Here is a 27,449-nt window from a genome sequence, read left to right as displayed (position 1 = left end):
CAAAATCGCCATCACCCAGTGTGTTCTCAGCTAAGCTCTCTTACCTCAGCCTTTACTTCCTGGTGAAGTGTTTGGATACTCCTCTGAAAGATATCGGTTGATCACTTTGTCACATTCCCCTGGGCCTTTCTTTTCCCTTGCTGACGGAAAGAAGTGCACTTTATTACTGAAAGACGCTCAATGTAGCAGCTAAAAAAAGAAGAGGAAGTGACATTAGTTGAGCTTGAAAAGTATGGTGCTGTGAAAAGTGACTGGAGTGTGAAAGAAGACTACAATCATTATTTTTTCCCTCAGCAATCACCCATTCATTCCAGGGTCGCTCTCTTCAGCAAGCCAAGAGCTTGAGTGTAATTCGCTGCGACAGTGTGAGACGACGAAGAATAATTCCTGTATTCAGAGCTGCCACTGCTTTCCCCCTCCGCTGACACGTCGAGCCTGGATGTCATTGTATCATTTATCCCGGCTGCGCCTCTGTCACTCTGCTCGCTAGCTTGTGCAATACCCAGCAGGAGGGGTGAGCAGGTCAGACCTTCCAGCAAATGGGTTTTTTGTGGACAGTTTTTGAAACTGCTCTTAACAGCTTGCTTAAGGGAGAGCCAAGGAGAATGTGGGGTTTCAGAGAGAAGTACATTAAAGGGTATGTAAAATGCACTTGTCTGGGCTCAGGAATTGAGGTTTTCTGAGGAGGAAAAAAAATACTATTTACTTTGTTCATAGTGCGTCTCAGAGCCTTACTGTGGAGTCATAGTTCTAAAGTGTGAGTATTTTTAATATGAACTGGCAATATAATATGTGTAAATGGTATTGTATGCAGGAAATGACTTGCTGTGGGATCACAAAACTGCAGCAGCTGGCACAATGGCAAAACTTAACATTGTCAGGTGCCGGCACCTCTGTCACCACTCTGTGTCCCTTTCTAAGACAGGGATGGTGTCCTCACAAAAAGTATTGCTTATATTTTTCACTTATCAGTTTTAAATTTATTGGAGTCTTACAGTGGCCTGTCTGAGTAAATGTAGCGTTTACTCAGACAATGACCGGCATTGAGGTCATTGCTCACTTGTTATAGTATTCAAACTGCAGGGCCTTTTTCTGTTTTCTGCAGTCTTGTTCACTTTCAGCTGTTTCTGTTGCCAAACTGATTGACCTGACATTAATTTTCACAAATCCTGTAGCCAAGACAATAAATAATAGTTCATTGAAGTTCTGTGACAGTTCCAAGTCACGAGCAGAGAGAGCTGTAAGCTACAAGCTGTAAATTCCTGCAAAGGACAGCTCTTCAGGTGGTAAATACAGTGTTCCTCTGTACATCAAAGTGTACCTTGTATATTTATTCTGTTTAATGAGGAGAATCTGCATGTGCCTCAGCCTTAGGAGAGGTTATTAGTTATTTCTCTTGCTGGCATGGGTTTTGCATTGCTGAGTGAGGAGTGATTTATATTTTTCAATAAAGAGGTATGTGTTTTATGTTCATGTTAAATTCCCTTTTGGTATTATAGAGCAGCTTATCGTCTTATTTAAATATTGCTGACAGCAGAAGGATTGAAGTTTTGGCGATGTGCCAACAGGACAAGGGGCAGGGGCAGGGCCACACTGCTTACAGGACAAGAGAACATTGCCAAGGTAGTCCTACACAAGGTGCTATATAACAGTGTATTATTATTACCAGTACTACAGAATTTCTCCCTGTAGATCCAGAGCAAACAGCATCCTGCTGCATGGCACTCTTCTTTTCTGATAATAGTCGATTCATAGCCCTTTAATTACATGGTAATAGGTTGGTAATTATGCAGTTTGCTACCGGCTATGTAATTACCTTGAAATGAATTAAAATTGCATTGCTACACAGTGTTATTACTTGAATGGTATGTTATTTTCATCACAAGTTTGCTGCGAAGCCTCCAGTCAGGGCACTCGTATACTTACCCTGCACTGATTTCTTTTACAGCTAGCGTTGTGTCAGTAAATGGCGACATACATGCGTATAACCTAAAAGGCTGCATGATTACCCTTACTGCTCAGGATGCATTTAGAAGGTCACATCTGCGTCCCGCTTTTCTATCATTAAAAAACCTTTCCCTGTGTGACTGCTTAGCGAATCTGGGTAGCTGGCTGTAGTTCTCGCTGTGAGCTAAACTGAACCTTTTCCTCCCTGTTGTGATTAATGTCACAGAGAGAGAGAGACAGCAGAGATGCCTTAGTACTTAGGAAGGTCTTACACTATGGTTTCATTACAATTTCAGGCTTAGGCTGCCTCTTTTGTCTCTTGTCTCTCTTTCTCTTTTGATTTCTGCCTTAATGGCCATTCATCCTTCTCCTTTACCCTCATTTATTAATAGTTCCAGACTATATGTACAGTTATGAAATAAATACTAATGTATAAAGAGGACTATACTGTAGGTCATGTTTTCATCCTGTTTATCCCATAATTGTTTGGGGGGTCTTGGGAACAGGAATGCATACTGATGCTCTTAGTCTGTGCACGGTGCATTTGCGCCCACTGATGAGACTATAGGCCCAGATAGTCTGTGTCAGCACTGCTGGGAGACTTGTGACTTTGAGGTCCTGATATAGGGGTAGGCTGGCTAGGTGCTAGACAGGCATGCCCACCAAACTGATTACAGCCACCTTACTGGTACCAGAGCACTCTGACTTAATGCAGCCTGACTCCATTATTCCTTGACTGCTATTTTAAACCTTCTCTCTGCAGCACAGCTTGCTCCATTTTCAGCTGATACGAAAGACTTTTGTCCTAAGAAATTTTGCGATTGGTTTGCAGCACATAAACTACATCTGATTTTTCCATAGTATGCATGCTATCTGCTTTTACATTTTTATTTTATTTCTAAAAATTAAGACTCAAATCAGATTTCAGATGTTAGCTTGAAATTATATCGCTTTCTTGTCCATTTTTAACTATAAAGTAGCATTACATTAGCAGATAAATGCCCATTATTTTAAAATTCTGCTTTCTGCTAGAGTATCTATAATATATTACATGCTAAAATGAGAGATGGAAGTAAGTGATGCTTTATCTCTACTTAAAATCAGTGGCTTGCTGCCCATAATGAGAAGATGAAAAATGCACCAAGCATTAATATTTAAACAGAATAAGATTATCCAATGTAGGGCCAGGAAAGGGATGCTGTGAGCTTAGTGGGGTTAGGACACCAAAGCTTTGCAGTGCTACAGTAGGTTTTCATTAAGTCTAATTGAAAGCGTACCAGAAAGGGTGCTCAGCATTCCCGCCACCTTTACCTGTATGGTATGAAATCGTTTTTTTAATGAGGATAAAATACTGGGAAGCAGACTGTTGCCTATTTTGTTCATGTTAACACATACTGGGACAGGCATTTCATTTTCTGTCTACTCTTGCCACCCAAAGACGCCACCACCATCCGCTGATGTCTGCTAACATCGTGTCCGTTTAGAATCCATAGAGAACCGAAGAGGCGAGAGAATGGGATTGGGAATGTCTGATTTCATTACCAGGGAAAAGGGGTCACAGGGCTATAAATAACCGAGACAGTGTGGGCACGCTAGGCATGGGGCAGTTACACTAACAGAGCTGGAGCCACTATGGCTTCCAGGTCACTTTCACACAGTACGCCCAGCGTTTCTTCTTGGTTTTGTGTTGCCTTGTACTCATTACAACTGGAGTGAGAAGAGGACCTGCATGGTACAGTAATTAAAAGGAGTTCACCAGCTCTCAGAGAACAATGGCGAGTTCTGGAAAATTTCTGTTTAGGGACAATTGTTTTATTCACTTCTTTTATCAAGGTTATTAGTGAGAAGAATGCGTTGTCCTTTTCGGTGTTGGGTAAAGACAAACAGGTTTAGGATCTTGTGGTTTGCATGAGTCTAAGCCAAGTACCATACCTTCAAATAGGAGTTCCAGTATTAACTGGGTACTCACACAAGGCAAGCTGTTGTGATCAATGAGAATATTAAAAATAACTAAAAATTTTAGTCATAAAGCACATTGGTCACAACGAAAAGGTGCAGCAAAAACTATGAAGTAACTAACCTACTGCCTTCTAATCATATTGCATTATCCAGTTTGAAAAGGATGGGATCTACACAGCAAAAAGTATATGCATTTGCTTATATATCATCCAGTTTAAACAGGCTTTTATTTAGCTATTGCATTCAAGCATACATTTGGAGCCAGTTTGAGTAGATCAGCCATCTTGATCCTCAGCTGTATGTTCTTTAAGGTTCGGCTTGTCATTTTGGCTTAATAGACAAAGAAATGAATGTTTACAGTGGGATCAGTCTTAACGTTGTTCTCCTGCAGAAGTAAAATCTATGTTAAGGTTTTTTCTTCTGTGAATACATTTTGTTAGTCACTGTATTTTGAGTAAAACATTATTGCACAGGCTTGATGATTCTAATATTTTAATATCTGATATTTGATACCTCATAAACAGTGAAGTATCACTGCAGTATCTCTCCAAAAATTCACTCTACCACCCACCTCCCCCCCCCCACACACACACACACACAAAAACAAAAAAGAAATAGAGTTGATTGCAATAAAGTGGTGTAATGTTGTCTGACTGAAGACCAAGTGTGCTGTAGTTTATCTTGCCTGTGATGGCAGCACAGTGAGAGAGGAATCTGACGTGAGACATTTAACCAAAGCCAGCTGGGAGCACGGTGAGATTAAAGTAAGAAAATCAGACAGGATAAGTATAGTACTGGTGTGGGTTACGACGCTCATTTCTGATTCAAATTACTGCTTTTTTTCTGTTTTCTCAAACTTCCTCTGCTGATGGCTGGGTGAGGAGGTATAAATTGGGTCTGAGTGAGTTTTCACTCACATTTACACTGGCAAGGAACTACTGATTAAGAGCCTTTTGTTTCCTTTGATCCTTATTTTGTTTCTCCTTAATGTTAAATTCAATATATCTCAGTCAAAACAGGCCTTTCATTGGAGAAATGTGTTCTAAATCACCAGGCAGTTCAGGGGTTCTGCTGCTGGTGTATTGACTAAGGAGGTTTGCAGGGCCAAAAAAATAGTCACAAACAAAAGATGACAAACAACAAATATTTCATTTTGGTGGCTTAGGTTAATATATCTCTTTGGATGCCTAAAGTGCAAATATGAAAATATTATAGGATTAAGACAATTAGAGTATAGCAATTCACAGCATCTGAAGATAAGGATGCAGAGTTGTTATTTGTATTTTCAGTAAATGCATTGACTTTTTTAAGTAAAGATTTTTGTCTGCACTTGAGGTTAAAACCTTCCTTTCCCAGACTTTTCCCAGCGTACCTATTTAGTAGTGGGTAGGGGCTCTTTTCCAGTCCTAGTGATGGTAGATGAGTGAAATAGTTAATCTCGGAGTTCTATAGAAAGAAAATCAAAGACAGAAATTAATTATTGCTGGCAAAACTTTCAATATTCTAGAATAATACCTAGTACTGGTCACACAAAGAGATAGATTATTCTTTACTCTCTAGGCTTAGATGCCATTTAGTAGCTTACAACTTTTACAATTATAAGCGATAATTACATACCTCCCCTGCTGGAGCTAGAGAGCGTAGTGTCATCACAGCAGCCAGGCTTTCAGATCAATGCCCTGCAGCAAGACTGGAGCTGAGTGAAGGAAAGCGGTGTCATAATTAGACATCACAGCTCTAATTCCTAGTTGCAGGTGTGTATGCACAGTGTCAGAGAGAGGGTGTGTTCCTGGCCTGTTGGCAAAGAAAGTAGTTTGTTTAGATCAGTACTGAACAAAGTGCTACAAAAAGTTATGTTGAGCTCTATGATGTGAAAAGAAGAGAGCAATGTCTGCACTCCAAGCACAGTGCTGCCTTCATGTCTGTTTCCTTGTCACGTTTATGTTTACTTCATGAAATGCAGAACAGGGAGAAGAGCTCCCTGATGAAAAGCATGCTGCAGTCACACCCACAATGTATGGATTCAGTTGTGTACAATGTGCAGCCCTTGATGCTGAGCTGTGAAAAGCCAGGAATACTGGAAAACTGATACTGCATTATGAGAGTGCAGTTTCCGTAGAGGCAGTGGTTAGTGGAAATAAACTGGAGTGTCACCGAGTGAGATGTGCAGAAGAACATCCTGCCCTAGCATTGTCATTAATGAGAGGACTCAAAGATGAACTTTAACTTGTAGACTGTATTTTTTATACCCTTGAAAGTGCTATATTGAAGCCAAAGTTGGCAGAACTGTACATTTACATCCACTTCAGACAGCCTATAGAACGGTTATTCCAACAGTGAGAACCCTTTAGTCTCACGCTACATGGCAGAGTCCCCAGGATAAGTACACTATCAACATGCTGCCTTTCTGCCTACTATTTAATATGCGGTTTATTTGCAGTTTATTTAAGGGTTTTTATGTGAGTTTTGAGTCTTTATCTGGTTTACATGTGAAGGTTGACAAAAAAAAAAAACAGGTTCCATGAACTCACTTTAAACCAATTGGACATGTCAGAATGGCATGAGGGTGTGTATTTTACTGAGCCAGATGGATAGTCCCTACCCTGCTTATTCATCTCCTGGCCTTTTCATTGTTGTGTGGCTCAAAACCAATCTCAGCGCTTTGGTTAAACATTACTGCTCCACATTGGGATTTTGCTGAACTCATCTCTAATGACAGCCGGACACAGCGGCCAGTGGTGACACTCCTTCTCGGGGGATAGCTCGTTCTTTTCCATCAGAGTAATCTGTGAACCCAGTCCCATGTTTCACATTAGTGTCATTGACCGATTCCCCGAATAAGAGAATTCTTATTTGTTATCAAACTTTTAGCATCTCATGCTGGTGTTATTATAATATTTTTAAATCTGTATCAACTTAAAGAGTATTTTGGAAAATATGTTATTTGTCTTAGCAGTGAAGACCACACTGCCTGCTAATAGTTTGACAGAATAAAACAGACGACTATACAGTATATACTGAAACTATACAGTAATCTGCTGGTTTGGAGATGAGTTATGATGTACTGTAGGTCTTCCAAGAAAGTGAAACCATTTTATTTTACCGTAGATCCAGGAGGGAATATCTGGTGTTGATAGATTCAATCAGGTGGACCACACAGCCATGGCTACCAAGTCAAAAAGCTACACCATGCAAAAATTCATTATATAATATAGGTCCTTCTATGTAAAAAAAAATTAAAAACTCTTAATTTGCTGACAGATTGGATAATTAGGGAAACAACCAATAATTGCAGGTAAGAATCGGGACAACAAGGGGGAGAGTCCTTTATAGAAATAAAATTGAGTGAGATGTAAAATTCGACCGACACCCTCCCTCAAAGCCATACTGTGAAAAAGCAAGTATCTGCACAGCTCAGATTGACTCTGCGTATCTCTGCAAGGAGATGAAAGCACCGCTGCCGAACACTGATCAAAGGCAGCCTTGCTGAAGCTTCAATATTGGAGGCAGTCTTCCACTTTAACCCTGAGTACACTCTGAACGGCTTTGCATGCTTTAAATAATATCCAACTCCATTCCAACCCAAACAGGAGGGTCAGAATCCTCCCTGAGATCAGACAGCAGCAACAACAGTATCCTTGTTGTACAGTCCTTTTCGTGCTGAGGCACTGCTGCAAACTAACAGCATTCCCAAAAACACTCAAAAGCGAGCTCTGAATGGTGTGAGTGAAACCAAGGCTTAAAAACAGAGAAGCTAGAGGAACTATCCCCAGAAGGGGCATGAGCCATTTCTAAAATGTGTAATTGTGACAAAGAAAATTGAAAGAACTGGCTGTTATCCAGTGATCTTTTGTTAAAAGTCACAACTTTTTAAGTCATTTCAGCAACAAAAAAAGTAGCCCTGCACTTCGTGCAATCCAACTGTTTGGATTCTAGCAGGAAGACGATGACCTGTGAAGTTATTACACTCACCTTACAATCCACTAGAAATGAAAACAGCGCTCAGGCTGCAGAAATCCTTTGATCTCAAGCAAATCACAGCATTAATGCTAGCTGAAAAGTACACATATTTTCACTATTAAAAAAAATGCACACTAATAAAACGTGAATTAACATGAAGCACTGCATGCAAGGTTCTGTCTTCTGAAGAGAATGGAAATTATTCAGCTTGCCAGATGTTAAAGAAGAAAAACTTTAAAGAAGAAGTGACTTTAACGTAACAGTTCGGAATCAATGGTTAACACATAGGAATCAGCTGCTTAATCACTTTAGAAATCTGTAAGAATTTTGTAATAAAGGCAATTTTTTTTTGTTTTTTTTTTGTCAGGCCACAATCACCAAGATACACTCCAATGGGGGGCTACTGGAGTTTTTTTTTTGATAGAACTAAGTAAAGCCCTTGAATTTCATTTCAAGCACCTGCCTTAATCTTCCAGAGGTATCCAATAAGTGTAAAAGCCATCATTTTCTTGGTTTTGTCCAAATGGAGTATAAGCAGATCTACTTAGTTTTGTAACTCTTGGGCAATATAAGGGTACATCACTCTGTTTGTCCTTCAGCATACTCTTTGATTAAGTCCAGAATTATAGTAAAGTTTCTTTATGGATTGGTGAGGGAATGCAGTTGCTGGTGTTGTTTATATCCTGAAGGAAATAGCCACCAGGTTTGATAATGCCATAGTTACTGACCCCACCGTGAAACATACGTGATGGGCCATCCGGCTTGCTCCGAATCTGATGATACAACACTGCAAGCATCTTACACATCTGTATAAGTGGCCTCGGCCTCAGGGCTCTGATATTAACCCTTGGTGTGCTGTGTGTTTTTCCCCACAGAGCTGCAGAGGGAGGGGAGCATCGAGACGCTCAGCAACAGCTCTGGTTCCACGAGTGGAAGCATTCCTCGCAATTTCGAGGGTTACCGTTCGCCGCTCCCCACCAATGAGAGCCAGCCTCTGAGCCTGTTCCCCACGGGCTTCCCTTAAATGAGCTAGCTAACAAGGGAACTGCAATGTGACTAATGGAAAATTCCTACAGCTAGACAATCCTGACATTTCACTTTAACCACCAACAGCCCCCGCCACCAGTGGATCACTTCAGGCTCTGACGCTGTGCGCTTGACTGTAGTGGAAACAATGACATTATTAAATGTTCTCTGTTTTTTCCTCTAAAAATGTACCAGGAGTCTTTGAAATAGGTTTTAATTATTAGAAGGTCTCCATATACAGTAAAATGAAGACATAAAGTAGGATATTTAATAGAACTAGATTTACATTTTTTCTAAATATGTTATGGCTTTATTGATATATAATTTGAAGCTGTCTTTTATTTCAAGTGTGAATTATTATTTTAAAGTGCTGCACAAGTCCTGTGTGATTGGAGAGCTGGAGGCTTTGAAGAGAGTGAAGCCTTAACAGGTGCAGTTCTCTCAGAGAGTGTGATGAAGGACTGGCTAGATCATTTTGGAGTCAAGGGACATTTAAACGATAATTTAGTGACTTTTGCCTTGAGCACACTGTTTTTGCTGGATTGGTCTGCTCTTAATTGTTATTAAAATATTAATCTAATAGCAAAGATGTAGATCTATCTTATAGGATCCCTTGGTTTCTATAAGACAGTAAGATGCATGTACACTTCATTCCTTCATACGGGAAAGCGGAGCCACTGAAATAGTTTTCTCATACAGAGCTTTTGGGAAGACTGCATCCAGAAACATTCATCGTTGTTAACAGCCTTGTGAATAGCAGAGTCTTACTGGGTAATAGGTTTTTTTTTTTTAAGAATGCATTTTTTAAAAAGTGCAGAAACTACAGTTTGGTTAAGCATACGTCTTACTGCATTCTTTCAACAAAAAGCTACATTTGTTGCATTATTGGTTGCTTTCTGGGGTATCTAACAGTCAGTGCATTTGACTGTATTCGTCATATGAATTTATCCCATGTATAATAATTTGGATTCGGTTTGCTAGTTTTATGCTTTTTAAAAAACAATCTGGGGAGACACTAACAATAAATAATATGTGGCAGTTGTATGTACGAAAGGGATGTGCTGTATATTCTTATGCTGTTCATATTTGCTGCACCTGTCAGAATGCACGTCCTGTAGCAGTAACACACAGGTATCGGCCTGCATTCTCTTGACTGGTTATTCGAAGCCTGTCTGGCACTGTTATTAGCCAGGGGTCCTGGGAGCTGCTCTGCGAGATTAGTTGCTGCTACTCTGGATGATGTTCTGGTTCTGCTGGAGCTGGTCTGAGAAACAATGACAGGTCACTCCTCATGTTTTGATTGTGAATCCTTTATGTAAAAATAAGTTATATAAAAGGGGGTTTAGTGCTTCTGTGAGGTTTAATTCTAATCCAGATTATGAATGCTTCCCAAAAGACACAAGAGGAGGGAATGCTGACTTATACACTGTTTTGTAAGATCTCTAATTTTGCAGTTTTGTTCTATCCTCCCACCACACACACAGTATGTGAACTTAAGTCAGTGGACAAAGGGAATAGGATTGTCTGATTTAAGTAATTTCCTTTGCCAGGTCTGCACTGCATAATACAGAGACATTTGTTTTCAAGAAAAGTGTTGGAAGACCTAATGGTGAGTCATTCCCTGAGAGGGACAGGAAGTAAATACCAGAACCAGCTGTAACAGGCCATTCGGTTGAATCTGTGTCTCTGAAATAGACACGTGAACAAGACAATATTTATTCATGCAGTAATTATTTACTATTTTCCCGGCTTTAATTGTAAACTAACATTGCCTTGTATTTAAAAGAGAAAATGAATGGGAATGATTATTTCATAAATTATGTACAAATGTGTTAAAAATACAAAATTGGCCTCTTTTTGTTCAGTATACGCACATTCTAAAAACAACAATGTAGTTGACATCCAAATCTTTGACCTGCTGTAAACAGTGTGTTAGCTTTACTGAATCTTCTCATTTTGAAGTGCAAGGTTACAGTATAGTATATCTCATGGGTTATAAAATACTGCACAATACGTTAATCAGACAGTAAACAGAATATTTGTATTTCAGAAGTGAAGATATCAACTTGCAATTGTAACTCTTAACCTATTAAAGTAATCGGGAGGCATGGCATAGGCTTATTCATTCTGGGTTGAGTAAGCATGCCTATTAAGGACAGTACTCTCCGTTTTGTAAAATACCTGTAACAAGATGAATTTCATTTTGTTTGCTATAATTCATTGCAATTAAAGCATAAAGTCAAAAAAGACCTCTCTCATATTCTTATCTGCTCTGAAAAACAGGTACACCGCAGAAAGCATGATTCACATTATAGCCCACTGACTGTCCAGTTTCCTAACCTGTTTGTCAATCTTACACGCAGATTTAAGCCTGTACAAGAAAAAACAAACAACAAAAAATTAAGATTGGAAATATTTAAACTTTTTTCTCAAGTTCTTTTTTTTTATTGGTGTAAAAATGGTTGTATTTAAAAGAAAAAAACTTTAAACAGCGGGTTGGATCTCATTTCACAGCTTCTATTTTCTGCTGATGCCAAAATTCCTTTCAGCTTCCAAAACATTCAAACTCAATCTGCAGACTTAATTCTTATACATACAGGTCAGTGCTCCCAATAAAAAGCTAATCCTTGCACTTTACTATGCTTTATCATTGACTTTGATTATATTCTCCAAAAGACATGGACAATTAGTGATATACAGGCTGTACAATTTAATCTTAAACTGGAAAATACTTAGAACCTTACCCTGAGTGTATTTTTTTTAATCTTCCTTAAAACAAGACATTTAATGCAGCAGGCGAAAGATTTTAATATAGAATAGCTGTCTGTGTGGAGTGTTTGATGTTAGGAATGACTTTTACTTTGAATCCATTTTATTCTACTGCTAATATATATTTTCAGGGTAGTGTAATGCTTCTATTTCAAGGATAGATGCAATCTTATAACATTGTGTGGTATTGTGTATAACACAATTTTTCAAACCACTGAAACTCTGTTAAAATGCCAACAGGAATTACAGTTTAATCTTAAATTAAGAAACAAAGGACGCACAAAATGGAAGAGTTAAGTTGCATCTAAATTGTGTAGTGTTTATAAGAACAGCACAAACTGTCCATTCTTTTATGATGAGGCTGTGTCAGCGATCTTGATGGATAATCCACTCTTCACACTTTACATTATTGTCTGAGATTCATTCTGCCTCTCCACATTGACGTGGGTACAGCACAGTTAAAAGCAGAACAAGGTACCACAAAATAAATAATCTTGTAGCAAACTAAAACACATAATTAGCACATAATCTGAAAAAGGTCACTCCAATTCACTGCTAACATTCAGATGGCATCCCTGTTACCATTACAGATCAAGGTTTGCCAAGTTTCCATCATCCAAATTCTTCTGTATACAGTACTCCATTTCTGCACACACCTCCTGTATTCTTGCCAAAATGCCTCCTAAAATCTTTACATTCCACTGCTGGTATTGACCAGTAACTGTAGTCAATTTACACCGCTGGGGGTAAGAGAATGCAGAATGTCTCTGACAAGAAGTGAAGTTTACAATTCAGGCGACAGCAACATCTATAAAGGAGCTGCTTTGGCAACATGTGTTTTTAGTTTGGAGCCGTCCTGAGCTAAACAAGTCTAAGAAAGTAACAAACAGAAAGAACAGTCTAGGTTCTTCATCTTGTCCTTGTGTGACTCCCACGGCTGTGTTTAAAGCTGAAGAAGGGGGGCTGGCACCCCACCAGCGGCAAGGCCGAGGCCTCTGGCCTCTTTCCCTCCTTGCCGAAAACGGTTTTGATCCCTACTTGTTTCTAAGGATTGTATTGTATGTTTTCTTATGGGACATGAGAGTGCCTTCCTGTCGCGCACACACACACACACACACACACACACACACACACACACACACACGACAGCGCATCCCTCCGCTCTCGGCCTTCATGACATCTCCCTGCTGCACCTGCGCTCCACGACACCTCCGCGCACGGCAGCTCGCAGGACCCCAACAACATCAAGCGGGGGACTAGCCCGCGACAAGTGCAAATGCCTCGGCTCCTGTCTAACACACGCCCCTCCTCTCCCAGACAGCACCAGGAGGGAGGCTGCATACGCATGCTAGCCTGCTCCCCGGGCAGCTCAGCTTCCACCGCTTGGAAAATAAGAAGAAAGCCGGTCTCCGTGTTCCAGCCGCTCCGGTGGCCGTTTGCGCCCGCAGGCTCAAGGCTCAGCTCGGGTGCCTCTCTCCGCACAAGCTCTTCAGCGCTTCCCCCGGCTACCCGACTCCCTGGCCCGGTGCTGAGATACGGCAGCATCGGTGCTTAAACACATTTTGGAAAGTTCAGTTTTTTTTTTAATTAGCAGTCTCCCATTAGCAGCACGCAGACACAGGAGAAGGAGGGAGGTAAGGTGGGCAGAGCCCTCGGGTCTGCTGTGTTACCAGGTATTGAAGGACTACATTTCCGTTTTATCAATTATTAAGAGAAGCCGGATTTCCCTCATAGTACTGTAAAACGTTTTTTATTTCCCTGTGCGTCTTCCGGCTTGGTGTACCCTACCTAACTCGTTGTTAAATTAGTGTCACCTTTCTTTAAATAAGCCCTACGCCTTAATCGGTCTGTTGAGCTTTGCAACAGTGACACTCTGCACTGTTTACACTGTTCACGGCAATTTCTTTTTTCAAGAGAGTTGCTGTCACTCCTCTGCCGGTCGGGATCACAGTTTCCCCCGAGGTGTCCCATAGAGAAGAGCTCGGCGGACTGCCGGTCACTTCGCGGGATGACAGACAGGTGTCTCAGTCTACTGGGCAAAACTGAAACTGCCAGTCGTGAGCCGAGTGAAGTGAAGCCCCCTTTCTCTTTCGCGTACAAGCCCAACTCTCACCCGCTGCCTTTCACTCCGGAACTCTGCAGGTGAACTTTTCAGTCTGTAGTTCAGGTACACCGCTAAAAAGATTTGGAAATAAATGGTGTCCGTTTCACACGATTGTTCACATCGGTTTAAAACCAAAAAAAAAAGAATGATCATTTCGTCCATTTTCACCACAGTTCTGGCAGATTCACCACCGCTCACTTTCACGCGTCAGATTCGCATTCATTGTTCAGGATTCTTAAAACCGACGACCGCAGGAACTACAACTATTTGAATAAATACAATCGAATGGTTGACACATTTTCAAAAGGGACGTTTACTGTAAAACAATGTCACTGCTAGGGTATTTCATTTCACTTTTTCCATTTTCTGAGCTCTGGGCTAGTTCCCGAATTATTTAATGTCAAGTTTAATTGGCAATGTTTTTGGTTTTTTTTTAAAAAAACGCGGGTTTCTGCTTTGCGAGAAGGACAGGACAAGACGCTTGGGTTACCAGGTCTGTGTGCGGACTCCAGAGAGTGGTTAGCTGTTCCCAATCACTGTCCCAGCCGCTCCGTTACACTTTTAGGCCAAGCGAGTCCGGGAGTGTTGTCTTAAATATAAAGATAGTGTACAAACGTCACCTGGCTGCTCCTTTAAACCATTTCAGCCAAGCAATAAACGTTCATGTAGCCCCAGGAACAAGTTATAAGATTTCCATTTTTTAATACTTAATATATTTATGTATAACACGCACTGTGAAATGAAAAATCGTGCATAACGCGTGTGAATCACGCGCGATTCGTGCAAGGAGTTCACGTAAACCAATTCGTTGAAATCGAGATTGCACACCTTTGCCATTTTGTTTTTCGAAAAGCAGACTAAAACAAGACGTTTTTGTACGATTACAAGAGAAGGTCGCTACATTCAACCTTAGCCTATCTGCTAAATCTGTTTAAAACGAGTAATCACTGGAACGTGGCGAAAAATAAAGAAAATAAAGTGAGATTTTTAAAGTATGTCAAGTATTAGTAGTGATACTAGTTTCTCACAATTTCAAGTCATTGGTTCATTCTTGCTAGGATATGTTAACGTTTATTCCCAAATAAACTACACCTCATGATAAATGTCTAATGTATTTTTTCAATCGCCAGTGCCCTGTAAACATTGCACGACGAGGTTATAATCAGCAGCACGGTAATACTACAAGATTGAATTAACATACCCACATACACAAAAATAACTTACAAATGAATAAAACTCTTAAAGGGCAGAGGAAGGAGCGAAAGCAACAGAAGATAGGACTTGCAAAGTCTAGTTCTTGTTGACTTTGTCGCGCCAAGAAACATTATCTACTGTGATTCTCAGGCTTTGAAACAGCAACGCGTCTTAATATATTTTAAAAGTCACAGTATTAATATATATATAAAACATTTAGCACGCTTAGACCAATTTAAAGGTGTACCATGAGTTGTGCTCTAAAAATGTATCTTAAACGGATATCAAAATATTTCCGTAAACAATAAATGCTCGAATTCATTCAAATGTTTGACCTACTTGCATTAAATTATTATTGCGAAAAAAGGGTTTTAACAATAAAATGTAATATTCCCATTACATGTCCTACTGTAAATTAAATTTCATCTTCGTATGTTGCCATGTGACATGTCTTTGAAGTTCCTCTAATTCTTATTTGTAGATCAAATAATAAAGGAGTTACCAAAATTACGTCATCTGGACCCGGTCAGGAATTGGGTGGACAGCTCTGCATCTAAGTTCATCGTCTTTAGTAATTCGTCCTTATCAAAGTTCAGGTCCCCGAAAAAAATAGTCTATTCTACCACTTAAACCCAACGGCTAATTGTATTACTAATTGTATTACTTCAAAAGGAAGGACACTAAGCGGTGTTTAATCGGTGATGTGAAATACATGTCCCGAACAGAGGGCTTCAGACTTCGCTTCTTCAACACCTGCCTCTGCAGTGGGAGTTCTGTCCCATGACTGAGAAGGGAAGGCTTTGTAAGACCAGGCGGAAAAACAGCGTTGCTTACTTACAATTAGTCAAGAGCGTGCAATATTTATGTTATGCACAGTGTGTGTTTGTGTAATCAATTAAACGGGGTTTATTTAGATTATGAAGACGGTCAAGCAAGACGCAGCTCTCTTTCTCGGGGTGCGAGCCCCATGTGGGCTCGGTGTCACTGTGGTCCCGCCCGGACCGGTCACGGGAGCGCGCCGAGGCGCGGAGATGCAAGCAGGTAACTCGGACCGCCGGCTTCCGGAGGCACAAACGGAACCCCAGCTGGCTCGTCCCCGATTCCTGCTCTGCGACTGTTGCACGTGTTCTGGTGACCCCAAGAATCCATGTGTGTGTATATATATAGGACCGCTGTATGTTTTTAGTGCGCCATTATGAAACACGAGGATGATTATTTCCGTAATGTATAAATGGTGTCCTAACAGTTGCCTACGAATTAGACTGAACTAATGAAGCCTGTTGAATTTGTTTTTTTACACTCGATACAAAATGCTACACAAAGACCGTCAAAGACAGGCGGTCAGTGCTTGAAAGGTCCTTACTGAACTAACCCGGCGAAACCCATCTACCTGACATCACCCAGTCTTCCACTCTTCTATTGGTTCTGTTTATTGTTTGTGAAGTAATATTACATTTCGAAAATTGTGTTTGAAAATGATACTGACAAGTTTGTTTCTGGTCCCCTTTTATTTAGCCGTGGTCCCTGTTATCTTATCGCAGCAATGTTGTTTAATCTGTCTTCGCGTTCAAAGGATTAACGCAAACCTGGCCATCGGGCCAGAGTCCGAGGCATCATATTTTACAGGTTAATATGCCGTGACACAAACTGCCCGAGCCCCGGGCCTGCAGGGTGGAGGCGCGGGGTGACCCTGCAGCTCCTACTGCTCCACCAGACCGTGACGAGCCCTGAGAAGCCCAGCGTCTGCGTGAGAGCCACCTTCCGAGTGACTCGCCATACCCGTCTGTCTACACTGTACTGCTTCCACTGCCTTTCCCGGAGAGGAGAGGGGGGGTACTTACTTTCTACCAGAGAAAAGATGCCGACATATTGCAAATCACCTAGAATTTAAGAGTTTACTTTTTTGTTTCAAAGCAGGACGGCAAGATCTTCGAAGTTCGCAAAATATTGTAACACATTTTAGAAACGTTCGCCAGAAATTCGCTTAATGGGTTCCCGTTGTATTTTTATGAATAGGAAATATTCTAATAAACCCAGTTTTTAAAGGAAGCCTGGGAGGAAAATGGAGCTCTCAGGCTGCAATGGAGTGTTTTTGTTTGTGCCGTTCTTCAGGACAGCTTTTTCCTGGCTCCTTGACAAATTTTGTCGTCCTGCCAGTATACTGTTAGTGAAAATGCCAAAGGTTTCAAACAGCTTTGAACAGACAGCATTTAACCCTCGTGCTTATAAGGGCCAATACAACCTACTTTAGCGCCAAGAGAAGGTCGTTTTAACTCTCACGCCTTAAAACCGGAAAACTGATACTTACGAATACATTTGCACTGAAGTTTGCTTTATTTTGTTTTAGAACATTAACACAATTTAACACGACTCTACCAGACCTTTCCGTACCTAATTCCATATTAACTGCACCACGAAACAAAATAAAAATGCTACTTAATGTTTCCGGAGCAGCCCAACATCACTGTATAATGTTGCATGAAGGTATAATTTGCTTAACTGTGGCACAGGGGTTACTTCTACTAACTGCCCTACTATAAAGAAAAGAAAAGAATATTTTTAGCCACGATCCTCATACTTCTAGCATGATCAACTTCCATAATGACTCTTGATATAAAATAAAATAACTGAGATTCTAAGACTGATGTAACTCAGCACCACTGTTTCTAACAGTTTGTTCAGAACCACTTTTCAAAATCACTCCGAGACAAAACTTACCAGGCGAGTGAAAACAATAAGATTAGGCATTAATCGCTGTTAGTATACTTGGAAGAGGGTTAAGCAAAACCTGAATGCTTGTTTGCATTAATAATGTGTAACCATGCGCTGCTATAATATTAAAAAGCGCTTTGAGATGGCGTTTACCTTAAAAGGTCTCATAATGTGAGGTTTTTTGAGCGGAGTCTTCACTTTATACAGACCTTGCCGGGACACTGATAATCGATGTCATTGATCAGACCTCTGTAGATTTGCACACACAAAAAAAGTATTTTGACCAGATTACGGGGTGCGGCGCCACAGGACATGAGGTGGAACCTTGCGACTCGCAATTAAAGACTGATGTTACTGTTCCAGTATAAAATCTGGGTCATGTTTTTCACGTACACAGAAATTAAAGTTAAACTGAAAGGTTCTAGCTAAAAAGCTTATTTCCAACTGTAGTTCCCAAGCAGCACACAACCAACGAGATACTGTATAAGACAATGTCAATAAAAGGACTGCTAAAACACAAAAAAGACAAAAAGAGAGGTGATGCACAGCAAATTATCACTGTGTGGACTAAGCCAGCGGAAGCTCTTATAGAGCATTTTTTCATAATCTTAGAAAAAGGCAAAAATAAACATCTATAGCTCCAGGATCTTCCTGTTAATTCAGGTGTGCCGGTTCGTGTCGTTTGTTCTTCGTATCGCGTATCCAGAGCCCCAGATCAATGAGACAGGCGGTAGACTGAGAGCTGTAGCTCCTTTGCTGTGATTTATTGCTCTTCAGGAGGTAGTAAAATGTTAACTTGTTTTTTCTCTCTTCCAAGCAGGACAGAGCGATACAGATCACAGTCCTCCGGTTTGGTACTCGGCCATTTAAAGTATAAACCCGATGAACATAAATCATAACTGTATTAGTGTCCGGAAATAGGAAGAAATATGAAAATGACTGAAATCATTAGACTTCATTCGCTAGGGGTTGAGTTACCTATTCATTATCGTGATTTGAACGCATAAATTACATAGTCTTAACTATGCAAAGTTCTTTAGAAAATAGGCTTTATGGTTTCCTAAAGGATATCTGTGATTGCAAAGTTATCAAATGAGGGTTAATTTAATTGTAATTGACCGAAACGCTGATATGTATCAGTTATAAAAGAATAACTCGAACTTTCAAAGCATCTTTCAGGAAAACTAACGAATTTTAAAATGTTGGAGAAAAAGTACACAGGCCAAAAAATGGAAGGGGTTGATAGGTTTTCATTCATTTTTAAGTGTCCATCATTTTCTATTTTAGCTGACTACACATAAAGACTAACATGGCTAAAAGTTGCTATATGTGTACATGAGTGTCTGTGCACCGTAGACGAGAGTCTCTCGCGAAATTCATTTTGTAAAATACAATCATGGTACTTAATACAGACGACATTTTAGTTTAACACAATTGTTAAAATGTAAAATATCTTTAACAAATCCCTAAAATACAGTAAACAAAAGTGTGGTGTGTTGTCTTGCAAATACGTTTTCATAAAGCTTACGGGTTACACACAAACTCAAATTTAGCGTGGATCTGACATTCGCTCTATCGATGATACTTGTCTTCCACTCATCACATAACAGAAGACTCCTGTCAGTAATATTTGTAATATTGCCGCATTAGTATTTGTAACGTAGTTAAGACCATACCTTATTAAAAAATTAAACGCTCTAACTTTAAAATAGGCCCGTTTTTAATGAAGATCGCTGTAAAGCTGAAGCAATAGTCGTCGCGTTAAATATCGTTCAAATAACGCTCAGAGCGACAACATGTTTAGTACAATTCCTTGCAGTGCACAAAATGAGTCTTTTGAAGACTGACTCTTCGGGATTTCTTAGGGTGTGTGTAAGCGCAGCCCCGTGCTGTAGCAAAGCATGTGGACCCCTGCAACAGGCTGCGGTTCGGGTCGGAACGGGGCTACTCAACCGGGTCACACGCCCCTGCATCTCGCCCGCCAGCGCCGGCAGTGAAGGGGTTAATGTTAAGAGGCAGGGTCATACAGGGGCTTGTAATTGAAAAAGCAACCCACCTGCTGCATCGCTGAACCGAATGAAAACAGGCCAGGCCTCGCTGATCAAAGCAGGGGAGGAGGAAAAGTGAGCAAGAAAGTTGTAGGAGTGCACAAAAACTCAAACCCAGCTCCATCCCCGACCTGGGACAATTGTTTTTGACAGCTACAAAACAGGCAGAAAATAAACACGAGCACTTCGAAAAGCTACATGACACTATAGTAACAGGGTACCTTTCTAAAAGAAATCCGTTTGGGGGGGGACTCGGTGCTTGGAGACAAACACAGGCTCAGAAATGATACAGGTAACAAGGAATAAAAAAAACTGATCAACTCGTTTCACATTAGGGGTCTGATATATGGTGAAAGCGAGGAGACGAGGCGTAAGGCTACTGATGCACATAAACATTTTGAAAACAAGACATTTAACACGAACGCCACAAGCCGTGAATCTAAATAATAAAAACGAGATTGTGCACGTTGGCCGAAGTCAGCAACCCAGGTTTGGATACTGAACGAATAATCTTCATTAGAGATGAGGGCAGGTGTTTTGGAAATTAGAAAATATATTTTCATGACTTCGTCTGTTACTTTAATTAGAATTCATCACCGTGAATAAAGATGTAGCAATTTATTTCAAACATTTCTGTCATCAGTAACGCCAGGGACATCGCTCTCGTATTCGAAGGAATGCCAATAACCCTGCATTTTTCAATCAGGTAAAAAAGCGTTTGCCATTTCTATTCAAAATTAACATGTATGCGTTATTATGGCATCTACAATCAGTACAGTAAAAAAACAAGATTGTGTCACTTTTCCAAGACAATCTCATTGCGCGTGAAATAAAGATTTACATCTTCATCAATGATTTCTTGAGTATTTTTAAATGTTGTGTTTTACTTTAATTTACACAAATGTAAAGGTGACGTCCTATGTAAAGGGACAAACGATCAAAACTCAAACCTGCAGTAAAAAATCTTTCAGATATAAAAAAACACAAACATTATATCTAGAAATCATGTAAAATAAAAACTATAAACTACTACTTGTAAATTTCAAGTGTCTTTAATTACGTTTGAACACACAAATATCATTTACTATTAGCTGCTGATATTTGCATAATTTTGACTGGATCTCAACTGTTCTTCCTGGAGTAAAATGAACTAATTCGGAAGGAAATGGCTCCTTCCCAGAAGCTGGTCAATGTTTGAAGGGCCGGGAGACTTCAGTTCAATCCATATCTGTACGTGCCTGTACACCCCCGACAAGCGCTCGAGAAGACCTGGGATTTAATTTCTCCTAAATTCCCCAGGGATGTCTTAGCGCCCCCACCTGAGCCCGGAGAGGAAAGTGGAACGGCACTCTCAGCTGGAAATGCCCTGTTCCTCTGCGCTTATGAGAATTAACAGCTCGCCATCAAAAGGCAGCTACCTTACATCTGATTCAAAACGTGTCTTTGATACGACGAAAAAAAACTGTGATGGTACCTATGCGAAAGAGCGTTATAAATTAATGAATGCCGTGACACACTGCCTGCAGTTCATGCCCACCAGACTGCCGCTGTGCGTATCAGTATCAGAGCGCACAGGCTTCGGAAGAGAACAGAGTGATCTTGCAACAACGGGCATATTACAGTACGGAGGCCACAATGAGAAGGACTACTACATGTATTATTATTAGTTCAAGAAGTTTTAATTCACAACAAACAACAATTATACTTATTGGTCGTTTAAAACATGGTGATGAACCAGGATGCGCTTTCCACACATGAGTTCAGTGGGCGCCGTCCACGCCAGCGCTCTGAAGCGTCGCCCGTGGATGTGACACGCAGCACCTCCTCACCTGCCGGGGCAGCTGAAAACCTCACAGACCCACAGGTGTGCGATGCCATCCTCCACACAGATCACCTGTACAATTCCTAAACACGCTGCGCGACTGACTTCTTACACCTCCGCTCTGTCACATACAAAGAAACCGAGTTTTGAGAATAACAAACTATTATTATTAAAAATTGTTCTCAAGGAGAGTTGATCATTTCGAGTAAAAGCCGTTAAAAAGATAATTGAGTTCAACAGTATTTCTTGTAGAAACGTATATTCGTCTAAGCATTATTTATTTATTGTAAGCTAGTTACAGTTAATCAGGTGAATCAAAGACACATGTTAGGTTTAGTTTACTGAATTGTCAAAACAGCAGGAAATGAATAAACCCAAAATGTGTGTAGATATAAATCTATAAACAAAGTAACTCAATCTACTGAGTTGTGCTTTAAAAAATGTTATAGCAATTGTAAATCCACACAGCGTCTCATAAAAACATGTAAATATGCCAATATATAATTAATCAAAATTGTTTGTAAACTTCTGAAGAGAGTGAGGGAAAAAAAAGACTTTAAAGAACGAACTTACCGGACGAGGCACTTTCTCAGGAGGAGTTACTTCAATAACTACTATTCACTATCGGGAGTGCTTAAAATGCGTACAGGTAAAAAAAAAAAGATTATTTGCTTTCGATTTTTTTCTTTAATGTAGTAAAGGTATTTTGTGTGGCTGCTTCGGTGTGAGAGCGAAGGCGACAGAGAGAGAGAGGGGGCGAGGGGCGCGGGTGAGTACTGTGGCGGTGCCAGGCTGTGCGAGACTGCAGCGCTCTGAGCCTGCGGAGCGCGGCGGAGCCGGGAGACAGGGGGGGCAGCATTGGCCGTTTCATCTACCAGTGCTGCTTGGGAGAATTGTTATTTTTCATCAATCTCTCGCAATCTATCCAAGTGAAGAGGACAGGGCACCGGCAGCCCTGCTGGCTCGGGTCAACGAGACAAACGGGGGCATGAAGAAGGGCAAATTGCGCAGACACGCAGACACGCACAGCCGCTAAATCACGGCTCCGAGGCTCGTAAGATAACTTTATGCTGAGACAAAGGACAAGATAGAGGAATACAAATATGGGGGCACGGGGTGCACGGCGGAGGAAAATAAAGAAAGGGAGAGCGGCAGAGAAAGGGGGTGAAGAGGGAGGGAGGGAGGGAGGGGATATCCGTGTGACAGGGGGAAATATGAAGGACTTTGACAGGTCTTCAACGGCCTGGCGCCAAGGCCTAAGTCTATGGGCTAAATATAGCAGGAGAGGTGATCCAAATAGATGCAAAGACATGAAGAAAGGAGAAAGAGAAAGAAAACGGCGCAAACCGAGGCACAAAACAATAATAACAATGATAATTATGATTCGCGTATAACTAAGCGTCACAAGCGCTCGGTTATTTTAGGATGAAACTCGAAGAGGTCACTCTGCAGCCGGCCGGCTACAGCTGCCATCCGCGCCACCTTTTCTCACTTGTTTGCAGGATAAACGTTTCGGGGGTAAAGTTTGAAACGAACTCTGCCTACTCAAAAAGAGACTGCAGGTAGTTGATTTACAAAGAACAAACCAGGAACTGTTAGGATTTAAACACGCATCAAAGTAAATTTATAATATAGAGCGTCCCAGTACCCCCGCATAAACACAGAGCACGTATATTTCTAAAAGCATACGCAATGACGACGCAAAAGATACTGGTCACAATTTTGTGTCATATTATCTTTGCATTATACGAAGGATGAGATCTCATTAATACAGCTATGGAATAACCAGAGATATTTTGACAAATATTTTTTAGACCCAATCATATTTTTTATGATTTGCTATCCTGTACAGTAATCTCAAAATAATCGTTTCCTTTTCTACAACAAAAATAAATCTGTTACATAATACTGCCTTCATAAAACAGTAGCATTGAATCGGGGGGGGGGGGGGGGGGGGGGAACTGCGGGCATGTCTGCTTTGTAAAGTGAACCAAGCTCTCTCATAATACCACAAAACTTGACTTAACGTCGTGCCCATTTAGATAAAGTGTAGATCCGGGATATATAGAACAAATAAATCGAACATAATTACAAGAACTATGTGTATATAATTATCTCCCTCAGTATATACATCCGAAATCATTAACAATTAACATGTGGCGCTAATCTTGTTTCATAAAACATCGCACAGATTTAAAGAGGAAAACTATGCGTTCGTTCCGAGTACTCGAAGTCTCCTAATTTCACGCTTGAATTGAAATTTTGTTCGACAGTTGATTTATTTTTACGCTTTTAAAGAATTGCGTTTTTTCTTTAGGCTCAAGTTTAACTCCATACACCCTTTGCAAGAAATTAAACAGCTACAAATCGTTATCTTGGTTACAAAACCTTAGCTTCATGAATGTAGATTCACATCTAAACACATTAAAAACCCACAGTAAACAACCGATAAGCAATAATTCCATAATTCTCTCTCATATTTTTAAAGACCATTAACTATATATATTGAACACTATTTCTACCACGAGAACTTACATGTATCACACTGAAAACTTTACACTGTACTCTCAAACGCAAAAAAGTAGCCTACAATCCCACAAGCGTCTAGTTATGTTTAATTAATTACAGAGAACCATTTTCGTTCTAATAAATATTATGTAGTTTCAATTAATACATGGAAACAATGTAGAACGTGTTCTAAACCATACTCTCATAACGAGTGAGAACCATCTTTAACAACGGGCGTCAGTTTCTGTAGTAAAACTATAATGATCACTGCACCGGTAGAAGTTAGACTAGGAGAAAGTAAACACATAAGCTATGTGTGTGTATAACATACATATAATGTATTTTATAGTTCCGGATAATATACGAGTCTATCTTTAAAATATCACTTCATGTTCACAATAACCTCACACAATTCCCTCCGAATTTCTTTGTCCAATAACCCAGCGTTTTACCACCCCTGAACCATTACTTGAGTATGAGGTACGTAATCTCCTTACCCAACACATGACATTCGCCATGAGAAAATAATGCTGTCATCAGTTCCTTATGTTTTACAACACCTTTACAAACAATGCACGTCACATTAACATTCAGTAGAAAACAGCATTATTACAATAAGAATAAAATACAATAATATCTTATTCATTTTTGCATAATCACGAGTACCTATTTGTCAAAGGACAAAAACTTTGTGGCGTGAAATAAATCAGAAATAAGATATTAAAATAATATAATATATTGTTTAACAACATTAGAATCTCAAGCAACATTCTAACTTGCTAGTTACTATGCAGGTATTGAGGTTATAACTAAAAAGCCATGCCTTGTGAAAGCATTTTTAATACAAATTGTAGGCATTTAAAATAACAGTGAGTCACTCCAAACTCCTCTTGAACCGAAATGGGCCGCTATTGTATCAATCTTCCAGCCTGCCCTGAGCGATTTGACGTTACAGATCGCAGTGCAGGCCTGTAAATCCACATCCACGAACATATGATCGTGTGGCAGATTTCGGCTTAACATAACTATGGCAACACGCAGGCAAACCTGCTGAACGGGCTGTGATATGGTTCACCAGTTTCTCGCGAAGAGGAAAGAAGGGACTGGTAGAAGGAAAGAGCCAGTGCGCTCTAGCCCCGGGAGCGGAGCCTGCCGCTTGTGTCACACAGCCCAGAGATAGTGCTGCTCTTGGCGCCAGGGCACGGGCAGCAAGGAAGCGCGCTCACACCTTCTCCTCTTCAGACTCGATACTTATCTTGTTGCCTGTTTTGTTGGTTTTATCATACTCACCGAGCAGGTATAGGCAAAAAGTGTCTCACTGCTTGCTTCCTTCCTTTAAACTTTACATGCACTTATCTCTTCACGCTAGAGTTAACGCCGGTGTTCAAACGACATAGGCTACGCATTACTGTAGCTTATCTATCATTTCGCTTATTCATACCAATTTACTCACAACGATATTCGGTGGAGTATCCTGCATGCATGTTTTTCTCTACAGCGATTCTTGTCTGTTTTTAAAGATCATTTATTAATCCATTAACATTTCGCACCCCCACCCCCCACCCCCCAGAAAACTGCATGTCATCTTTTTCTATTCGGAATGAAGACGTTTTACTCTCACGTCGATGATTTACCGCGCCACAACTCTCAAAGATCTCTTTTTCAACGCGACATTGTAGAGAATGCTATAGACGGACGGAAGGGATCCTACGCACAGGAGCAAAACCGAAGACGGATTCAGCTCAGTGCAGAAACGGTTACAAGTCGGACTCTTGCAGCGCCAACGCCGCACCGGCAGATGGGGGGTTAATCAGAAATTTGTGGGCTGCTTGTATTCTGTCGGATTAGGAGTTTTTGTTTCGGTTTAATGTCAAAGTGACCAGGTTCGGGCTGGGAAAGCGGCGCCGGAGCTTCAGGACACATCTTTGCCGGGCATCGGACGCCGTCTCCAGGGGTCAACCGTAGCGGACACCTCCGTTCTGACCGAAAACGGAATCGGACGTCGGAGCGGATAAAGGCGCCGGGGGGAGACGTATCGCCATCAGGGAGCGTGCAGCGTGAAGACTCAGTCATAAGCCTCAGCTTTGGAGCGAGTACTGAGGGGAGTGGAGCGCGCCGTTTGAGGAATTTAGGGTAAATATGAAGTGACAAGAGACGGTTCTTATTGTGGAACGTCAGCAGACTGGCGCCAAGAGGCTCTTTAACAAACTGAGTCCCAGTTAATCAAGGATCTACGAATGGACTTCTTAAAGGTACACACAGCAGTCCTCGGAGCCGGCTTTCACCCCTCCAGGAATCACACGGGACTTGAAGGTTACATACAGTCTGACATATACCGACAACATGTCAGTGTAACTCAGGGACAAGTTAAAAGGACCTGCATGCCCGATGCTCTAATTCATTGTTACTGCAAAAGCCGCTAATCCTTACTGGTTCAGATACCTCTACAAATCCTTGTGTCTGCCTTTCATTAAAGTTTCAGTAAAACAAGTACCTCTAGGGTTCGTGCGGGAGCCACAGTTAAAGAACATAACGTGAAGAGGCCACCTTAGTCACAAGAGTTAAACACGAGTGCAGCCAAATGTTTGGGACACGGTTATTTAAGTGAAGTTTCTGTACCCGAAGGAAATTACTCCATTAAACGTAAAGAGCCGAGAGGAGAGCTCATTTAAATGCATTTTTTTTGTAATTCGCTGATTCACTTTGAGGGAAAAAAAACGTATTCTAGGAGGTTACGGGGTGAATTAAGATCATTTTTCCCTATGATCTGTCTCAAGCTTTCTCTTCTAGACTACATTACACAGCTTCTGGTTCACTATCAGCATTAAAGACACAGACGCTGAAAACACTAACACTCACCGCATTTCCCCCACTTCATTTGCGCCTTGAAATGCATTCATCTGCTCGGCTGTCTCCTCGCTTCAGAACAGCGCCTGGGTCCGAGCAGCTCGAGCGAGCCGGGGGCTATATTTAAAACGCCAATGTCCGGTTCGTGGGCTGCCGTCCTCTCCAGAGAAGCCACCGGCGAGGGCGAAGAGTTTCAGCGAAGCAACGTGCAGCCAGGGTTGAAATAAATGTACAAAATGTTCACATAATGTCTGTAATCGGGGACCCACTCATTTACACGCTCGGAGACCTGGCTTTGAATAATGACAGGTCCGAAGAGCCGAGGTTAAAAAATGCACTGACCTTCTTTCAGTCAGATACGGTGAAACAGCATTTAAAATACGAGTGCAGCTTGGAAAAATGAGCCTAATTTACGTCTACGGTTTCGCATCACATTCGTCGGCGAAAGGAAAGTCGAATAGCTTTCTGATTCCACCAAGAAACAAAACTATTTTTAAAAAAATCATTTTACCATTTAAAAGATTTAAATAAAACCGTAAGATGTAGATAATAT

The 27,449-nt window shown here is 40.9% G+C and overlaps 1 protein-coding gene and 1 long non-coding RNA gene across 6 annotated transcripts in view; one reads left to right on the top strand and one right to left on the bottom strand.

The window, feature by feature from the left end:
• bcas3 (BCAS3 microtubule associated cell migration factor) overlaps positions 1 to 9,938 on the top strand; it is a 234,459-nt gene extending 224,521 nt beyond the window's left edge. For all 3 annotated transcript variants that reach the window (XM_088906941.1, XM_088906940.1, XM_088906939.1), the window contains one exon: positions 8,742 to 9,938. In XM_088906941.1, coding sequence (XP_088763067.1) covers positions 8,742 to 8,890 — 149 coding nt within the window. In that variant the 3' untranslated portion in view covers positions 8,891 to 9,938. The remainder of the gene's footprint in view (positions 1 to 8,741) is intronic.
• On the bottom strand, positions 51 to 27,365 carry LOC148814314 (uncharacterized). 3 transcript variants are annotated; one of them, XR_016086134.1, is made up of 4 exons: positions 26,909 to 27,365; positions 5,524 to 5,602; positions 5,279 to 5,352; positions 51 to 189 (listed from the first exon to the last, which is right to left on the bottom strand). It is a non-coding gene; the product is annotated as an uncharacterized LOC148814314 (long non-coding RNA). The 3 variants fall into 3 exon arrangements; XR_016086133.1 differs by lacking the exon at positions 51 to 189 and adding an exon at positions 4,152 to 4,291; XR_016086135.1 differs by lacking the exon at positions 51 to 189 and adding an exon at positions 4,152 to 4,236.
• Between the last annotated feature and the right edge of the window lie 84 nt (positions 27,366 to 27,449).

This window comes from Atractosteus spatula, chromosome 27, assembly GCF_055471065.1.
Source record: "Atractosteus spatula isolate fAtrSpa1 chromosome 27, fAtrSpa1.hap1, whole genome shotgun sequence".
Taxonomy (NCBI): domain Eukaryota; kingdom Metazoa; phylum Chordata; class Actinopteri; order Semionotiformes; family Lepisosteidae; genus Atractosteus; species Atractosteus spatula.
Note: the sequence above shows the minus strand (reverse complement) of the source record. Positions and strands in the feature narration are given on the sequence as shown.